The following is an 8,628-nucleotide window of genomic DNA, read 5'->3' on the forward strand; positions in this document are numbered from 1 at the left end:
GCTGGGCTATGGTGAATGTTGAGGGACTGTCATGTGATGTCATGCCATGTCATGTCATGTCATGGAAGGCAGTGGGTCACTGCTGACTTTGCAGACCATGATCTACAATAAAATACACAGCGTGTGGTACTGATAGGGGTAGGAATAGGGCCATCTAGTGGCAACGGAGTGTACAGAGAGGATAAATAGAGTCCTTATGTTATGTTGAAGGTCAAACCCTGAGAGGAGGAATCCAGCGTTCCCACACAGTCACAATACAATGGCCAACATTCAGTCCCAGGCAGCAATATGTCATCAGAACATCTGGCTAGCAGTTTTTCCCCACTAGGATACCCTTCATGACTCACACATGGTGAAAATAGAAACTGATCATCACCAAGCAGGGTTGGGGTCAATTCCATTTAAATTCCAGTCAATTCAGACACCCCTGGACACCCCCATAACAGATCAGAAGCCCACCCCTCCCTCCCACATAAGAATTTAAATATCAATGTGAGGCCCAACCCCACAATTGCCAAAGATATTGACGTCAGGCACCACTTGACACTTTAGGCTCCCCAAGAGTCAATGTATAATAAGAACCCTGTGGATAAGTAAGTATCACTACTGCCTTCCTGAAACCTGAAGTAGGGCTATTGTTAGACCCAGACTCAGCACTGCATTGGCTTTTCTGGGTCAGTGGTATTACTGGTGCTTCTGGAGGACATTGTGGTGTTGTGCTGTGGCGTGGGTTCGAATCTCGGGTCTGCCATGGCAGGGATGGACCACATTATACAATATTACAGTGTGATTAGTAATAATGCATCTATATATACTTCTATAAATACAGTTATTGATATTGTTTCTCTGACCTTGTAAACAAATCTATCCTCATTGGCTATATCCAGATCATTCTAACCATCTCAAACTCAAACTCTCTATATAATACACTGACCTGAGGCAGTGACCATGGTACAGGCACCAGAAATGAGGTCATCATTATACCTCCATGGGATTGGCTCACTTGGAGGGAACAGACCGAGTCTTCTAGTAAGGTTTAAAATAGAGCCAGGGTGATTCCTTAGTGAATCAATCTAAACACCTTGACATTTCTGCTGGGTTCACTTCATATAATTGGCATCATGACTTCTTTCTCAGCAGACCCACATTTGTGCTTATAAAAGTGTTTGGGCAGCTTTCATAATTATGTTACAACAGTGACTCAAGTATGCTCAGGTCACGGTTGCATCTGAGCTAAAACAGGGCAGTTCGGGCAAATGGCAGATGGGCTGGTCAATCTTTAGCCCAGTGGATTTGTAGAAAAAATATTTTGACCCAGAATTACCATTATTTGGCTAATAATGGGGGTCTCAAGGAACATTTTTGCTGGTGTGTTAGAAATGCCTCAACCGATTTCTGGTATCAGTTTGTCCCTGACAGGAAGGTTCTCCCGAGTTACCCAAAGAAAACTGTAACAGTCAGCTAATTCTCATGGTGTTATTTTAATGCAGGGATTAAGGTGTTTGAGTGTGTTATGCCTTTTTCACTACACGCTATTAACACATGCAGTAGTCCAAGAACCCCAGTTCCTAAAGACAGATGACAACACATGCAGTAGTCCAAGAACCCCAGTTCCTAAAGACAGATGACAACACATGCAGTAGTCCAAGAACCCCAGTTCCTAAAGACAGATGACAACACAATGAGTAGTCCAAGAACCCCAGTTCCTAAAGACAGATGACAACACATGCAGTAGTCCAAGAACCCCAGTTCCTAAAGACAGATGACAACACAATGAGTAGTCCAAGAACCCCAGTTCCTAAAGACAGATGACAACACAATGAGTAGTCCAAGAACCCCAGTTCCTAAAGACAGATGACAACACATGCAGTAGTCCAAGAACCCCAGTTCCTAAAGACAGATGACAACACAATGAGTAGTCCAAGAACCCCAGTTCCTAAAGACAGATGACAACACGTGCAAAATATAAAGAAAGATGAAGCAGAGAAAATTGAGTAAATAGTGGAGGAATAAGAGGAGGTGGAGGAGACAGGAAGTGAGAACATTCCAGCCAGTGAGGGAAGCAGAAAAAATGAGTCAGGAGAGAAGGTGTGGCCAATCCAGGCCCACTAATCCCAAATGATCTAGTTCAGCCCCATTCTCCACCTCTCGCGCTCAGATTAGACGTGTGGGCCAGAGTCAAAATAAAGGTACTGTACGTCTCTCTGTCTCTCTGTCTCTCTGCAGACGACTCCTCGACCAACAACAAACACTTGACAAACATAAAACAAACACTCCTGGCACAAACACGCTCTGGGTTTCCTCTCTGGATTATTTGGGGTGAGGAATTGTGACATGGACAGATCTCCGACCATACACATAGCACTGCTGAAGTCAGGCTGGCTATGGAGACAGAGTGAGTACTGTAGCTTCAATGTTTCTCAAATAATGTAATATTGTAGTCTAACCTCGTGTCTACATGTTTTGGTCTTAGATATAGCCTTAGCCATTGCAGGTACTATCTTTACCAAGTGTAGACCTCAACGGCTAAACAAAGCATAAGAAGTTGTGTGGAGCACTAGTACGAGAGTGATATCAGCACTGTATAGAACCCTTTGAAAGACAAGTTAAGGCCAGGCACCACAGGCTGAAATGACATTTTTGCATCTACCTATCAATTTTGAGATTTGTTGGCATTTTGGTCCATTTAATATTAATATCTTCAAAAACTAAACATAAAAGTGCCAAAATCTTGATGAACATTTAGATTTTCTTTAGTACTAAAGTCATCATACTAAAGTCATCCAAATTTTATGAATTTTAACCACTTTAAAATGGACATACATCCATCATTTCAAAGCTCACTATATTGAATTACACATAATTTAAAAGCCCATGTAATAGAAAATGTATCAAACTCTTTTGCATATTTTAATACAATATTTCAGAATTGTTTTTATTTTAAAAAAGTATTATATTTATGTCTAAATTCAACTGGTAAAAGTTGATTGTGATATGATTATGCCTGGCCTTAAGTGAGTGTGTGAGGTCTGTAGCAATTTTTGCTCAAGTCCGCAGTCCGTGCCACTCTCTCCAAAAACAGTTCTCCCATGTTCTTAAAACTGACACCACTGAAAAGAAAATGGAGGACTCTGTTGATGTCATCAAGATCGCTAACAGATTAACCTACAGTACCTACCATTTAGCTTGTCTTGATGAAACCAATGCACTAAAGGGCATCTTTGCCCTATTTATTGAGTTGCGGTTGCTTGTGAATAAATAAGATCAGAATCGTTCTAGAAGGTGAATGTTACAACTGTTATAAAAGTCCAACCCTTACTCTGCTTGTCCAGCCTGGCCATAATCTAATTAGCTTCCTGTCTGTGTTAGCAAATCAGTGACTCACACAGACAGGCCTCAAGCCAACTACTGGGGATTCACCCGCCAGAGGAAAACAACAACATATACAGATTTACAGCTTCAACCATATAAATACAAAACACTCAAAATGGCTGTAGGTCTACCCATTATAGACCCATTGACTAGAATGCATCTTTGAGATTCTTCTTGTAATAAAAATTGCTATATAAATTAACATTATTATTATTATTATTATTATTACTATTATTATATGCTGAATTGAGACAATCATATCTGGCTGACAGTGCATTTCACTTAATGTGGATAAATGAAATAGCTAGGGCATTTCAGTTTGTAGATAAATTAAGTAGAGTATTTCAGTTAATGTGGATAAACAAAATAAAAGTATACAAAGTGGTCAAAGTCCGAACTGACCGTTAGGAAACTGGACATCTTAACCTAACCCAAACTCTACTCCACTTCACCCTCCGTCAGCCTCCATCCTAAAACGGTGGAAGCTGAATTGGTGTGACCTGTGGATCGATGGTAGCCTGGTCTTCTACAAGACGGACAGCAGGCGAGAATTTGAGCACCGAGTGGGTCTCAAGACCAGCTGTGTGAGCGTCAAGTCTGGCCTGGAGTGTGCAGGTGAGGAGGGATTGTATGGAAAGATGAGGGTGTTCAACATGACAATGGATGCATCCGAAATGGCAATCTATTCCCTAGGCCTATAGTGCACTACTTTTGACCAGAGACCTATGAGACATGCTGTATGTTTTATTACAGAAATAAAGTGGACTGAGGAGTCCAAATATCTGTATTGACCCCCAGAAGATTTTATCCTTTGCTGTGGACTGACGTGTGCGTATGTGTGTGTAACCCTAGCTGTCTCTGTTGTTGTACAGGTCTCTCTCCCCCAGAGAACCACCCCAGTGAGAACATGGTGGTGGTGCAGCTTAGAGACGGCTCCACAGTGATCCTTTGTGCCAACAGTGAGGACGAGGCACTGTGAGTCTATATCCTTTCTCTCTTCCTCTCCCTCTCTCACACTCTCTCCCTCTCTCACACTCTCTCTCACTCACACACACTCTCTCTCTCCCTCACACACACACTCTTTCTCTTCCTCTCCGTCACTCACACACACACTCTCTCTCTCTTTTACAGTGCAGACACTCTCTCTCAATCTACTTCCTCTCTTTCTCATTCTGTTTTTGCAGAGCATGGAAGTTGACAATTCTAGAGGCAAGACAAAACCCAGTAAGTAACCTGGTAATATTTCTAAACCAGGGTTTCCCAAACTCGGATGCTTAGAGGACATTCTTGTCTTATCGTCTTGTCTTTCCCACTTAGTTCCCGTATGACCCGTACGACGACACCTACCAGTCCGTCCCAATGGACGGCCACAACACCATCTACCTCGCCCCTGGATCAGGTAAAGACAACACAACACCCGAGGTCTGAGTCATATTCATTAGTGCACACCGTAGCAAAATGTTTTGCAACGTAAAATGAAAACAAGTGTTTCTTATTGGACAAGTTCAGGTAGTCCCTCCCTGTTTAAGTCTGTTTTCTTCTGTTTGGTGCCTAGTGAGTACAACTCTGATGTCAGCAAGTCAACAGTGTGACTCTAGCACTCCTTTCCGAGACTCCCTGAAATCAGTTGTTGACATAACCATCCTGGTTACATCAAATCAGAAAAGTTGAATAAAACACACTCGTATATTCACTTATGCTCCCATAAATACTCTAGTACACCCTATATTCAGCATCCTGTCTCTCCCTCCCTCTCTCTCAGGTACCCACCACATACTGATCCAGAGAGACCCATATGATGGCATAGGAGAGCAGGTGGCACTGGGGCTACTGGCGGGCATGGCGGCGGGCGCTGCCATGCGCTCCTTCCTCTGGATGCCCTTGTTCTTCTGCTGATAGAGAAGGCCTCTGATCTGGACCAGGCTGCTTGCTTGGGCGCCCTCCCCAGTGCGCTAGCTCCATGAGCAGGGAGGCACGGCTGGGAAACGCCCAGGCTGCATATATGTAGGACTGCTGCTGTAGGCCTCACTCCTACAAGTCTTATTATTGTATTTCAAACACAATGTTTTTCCTGTTGCAGAAAATGGGTGCCCGAGTGTGTGTGTGTGTGTGTGTGTGTGTGTGTGTGTTACAAGTTTTAATGTCACATGAACAAGTACAGTGAAATGCCTTTCTTGCAAGCTCTAACCCCAACAATGCAGTAATCAATAACAATGTAATACTAAAAATAACAAGGTAGAACAAAAACACACGAGATATAAAAATAAGAAGAACACGATAAAGTAAGTAAGCATACTATATACAGGGTTTGTGTGAGCGTGCGTTCATGTGTTCGCGAACGCGTGTGTTGACAAATTGGTTTACAGAACAGGTTGATGGTAACATAAATATGTAAATATGTCCTTTATAACATAGGTTAAGATCACACAGCATATTTAGTAGGAATGCACATGAAACGTATACGGTATGCAACGTACAGGGTGTATGAGAAACAAAAACGTCCCGTTCCGCATATTCAGCTGCCTGAGGTGCAAAAGTGGATCACTTTTATTAACCTTAGATCCTGTATTAAAGCTCATGTATGGAATTTAATTCACTATGAGTACAATGCTGTTGTTGTCAAATTTAATAAAAGTGTTCAAAGCCATGGATATGAGAATTCATATTCAATGTCAGAATACTTACTTGCTTAAATCGACTTCATTCCTATTTGGAACATAAGGCTTCTGCCTGTCTGGAAATGATGTTCCATGACAGACCACAGTCCTTAATCTCATTATCCACTGTTCTCCTACATGTCTCTTTGGGGCAGCCACACTTTCTTTCTATAATATAAGAGATAGAGAAATATGTATAATTTATTACACATCAGTAGTAGCCTACACACTAGTCACTCACAATCTAAGTTGATGTCGTTTTTCTCCAAATAAATATTCACATGATGGTGAACTTCAGAGAAGCAATCGCAAAACACACCACTAGACAGAGACAGAGCTCATGAAACTAACCCATCTCCTACCAACTCACAGTTCACAGACTACATTCAGGGGTGAAATTGATGGGGAATGACTGGGAACTGAGTTCCCAAAGTTGAACTCATTTTAACATCTAAACATTTATTTAAAATGAATTCACAGTGCTGACACAGAGGGATTAAAAATATATATTTTTAAACCTGCTTGTTCATGTGGTTTTTAGCAGTGATTCATAAACCACGAATCTGAGTCTGACCCTTCCACATCCATGCCTTCCCAGTTCCCACCATAAAAAAATAAACCATACTACAAAATCAAGGGTTGTTTTTTGTTGTTTGAAATGACATTCTCCTTAGTAACACTGTTATTCATCAAAATGATTAATCACACCCTCATAATGGGAAGGCTGTTGTAAAGTAGGCCTACAGTTAGCCAAATGATGGGCTATATCAATTATAATAAATGACTTCATCTCTAAATGATAAGATTACATATTTTGTTCTTTTTTTATGAAGCTCTCAATACATGACTAAACAAAACCCTTAATTTTGCACTTAAATAATCCTTGATATTCCCTTTGATGATCAATTGGCATTTAATTAAGGTTTCAAAGATTTCATGGTATGATATACTGAAGTGTTTTTTTCTAGATGGATTACAATGTTATTAAGGTTTAAATGAATGAAAACAACCCCTGAATTAAAGAGGCTATATGGAACTTTTGCCTCTGGCGTGCTCTTGAGCCAAAAGGGTCCCAAATCGACAGAAAATGTTCCTGAAATTACTTAATTGGACTCAATGACACTCAGAGGGAACCATTAGCCTATAGCCTCGCTGTAATGTTATGCAATAAGAAACATTTTCACATTTTGCTATTTTTTGTACCACTTTCCCGGATTGTGTGATGCAGTGTGGTTGTTTTGAAGATCTTGTATTTTCTTAAGAAATTGTCACCAAACGGTCATATTTTTATACACAAACCACGGCCTAGGCCTGCCTAGCTGAGATACGCCCAACTTTGTTATTTTACACCGAGGCGGAGTTGAGTTTTGATAGCTAACTGGTCGCGTGATTTGCTAGCAACAACATTGAGTCAACATCAGTCAATACTTAAATTTCAATTCTGAAAACGCTTTACCTGTAACTATGTTTGTCCTGTACAACTGCGGTCCTTCCGCGGGGTGGTGAAATTCATACTTTTAATAAAAACCTTTATCGAATACAACCGCTGACTTTTTCCTCATTTGCCTTGATGTACTGCTGGCTGGGCTGCAACCTAAACAGAGATTCAATTGGCACATGTGCATTCGCGCTGAGTTGAGTAACACAAATGCGCTGTCCAACTGTTGCCTGCCATATAATTTATATAGCCTCCTGCTGCTCCACCGACAGCGCCATGCCAGCCAGGATGCCTGCATGCCCCATGTGCCCTTGTTTTTTAACAATGTCCGGTACAGACAGGGATGACAGGAAGGGTAGTGGTTGTTCTGGCTCAGGTTCGAAGAGACATGCCATTTCAGTGAACCTGCCCCGGAGACGGTTCTTTAGCCACTGAAGATCCTCCTCTGTGGACTATCGGGACAGAGGGTTGTAGTCTTTGGCCGGGTACAGGTCCTCCAATGACCTGGTTGCGCACGGCTGGCTTCCTCCACTCGCATTCCACATCCGTATGGCCAATATTGTGAACCGCCAAAATAGGCTGCATGGCTACACTTACGAGCTCCACGGAGGCATTCTCATGTGGTAGAGTTAATCTCCTGGTCACCTATAGAGACCTGCCAAGAGGAAGGATGTTAAGTGCCACATGCCTTTCAACGCATGACTTTGAACACCTTGAAATGCATTCATTGTAAGAAATGTGCTATATAAATAAAGTTTGATTTGATTGATAACATTACAGCTGTAGAATATTTAATAAATTATAATTTTCAGGTGGACAAGTGCAGTTTTTCCATAAACGTTTAATTGATAACTTGGGATTTTATCATTTGACATATCAATCATATTGTTGGAAGGATCCTATAAATCAAGACTAAGTGAATGCATGTACCACTCCAAATAAATAAATACTGTGCCTTTGAAGATTTGTCTCTGGTCATGCAACTACAATACAGGCTGGATGTCTAAACAAACTAAATTCTGAATGTCAATAGATTTTTTGATTCATTCTCATCAATGACAACATTCTAGAACTGAGTTATCGCTCATCTAAGTCTGGTATCCGTGGTAATCTGGTTAATGATTATATAATTGATTAAGTGACTCTTTCCTTGTAGAATGC

At 41.3% G+C, this 8,628-nt stretch overlaps 1 protein-coding gene across 1 annotated transcript; it reads left to right on the plus strand.

The window, feature by feature from the left end:
• Positions 1 to 2,157: 2,157 nt before the first annotated feature.
• Positions 2,158 to 5,515, plus strand: LOC123492164 (pleckstrin homology domain-containing family B member 1-like). The gene is made up of 6 exons (XM_045224191.1): positions 2,158 to 2,395; positions 3,835 to 3,987; positions 4,245 to 4,347; positions 4,557 to 4,596; positions 4,690 to 4,771; positions 5,135 to 5,515. Exons 1-6 carry the CDS (start codon positions 2,335 to 2,337, stop codon positions 5,266 to 5,268), a joined length of 573 nt encoding a protein of 190 aa, XP_045080126.1. The 5' UTR covers positions 2,158 to 2,334; the 3' UTR covers positions 5,269 to 5,515.
• The last annotated feature ends 3,113 nt before the right edge of the window (positions 5,516 to 8,628 follow it).

The sequence above is a fragment of the Coregonus clupeaformis genome, chromosome 13, assembly GCF_020615455.1.
Source record: "Coregonus clupeaformis isolate EN_2021a chromosome 13, ASM2061545v1, whole genome shotgun sequence".
NCBI classification, from domain to species: Eukaryota; Metazoa; Chordata; class Actinopteri; order Salmoniformes; family Salmonidae; genus Coregonus; species Coregonus clupeaformis.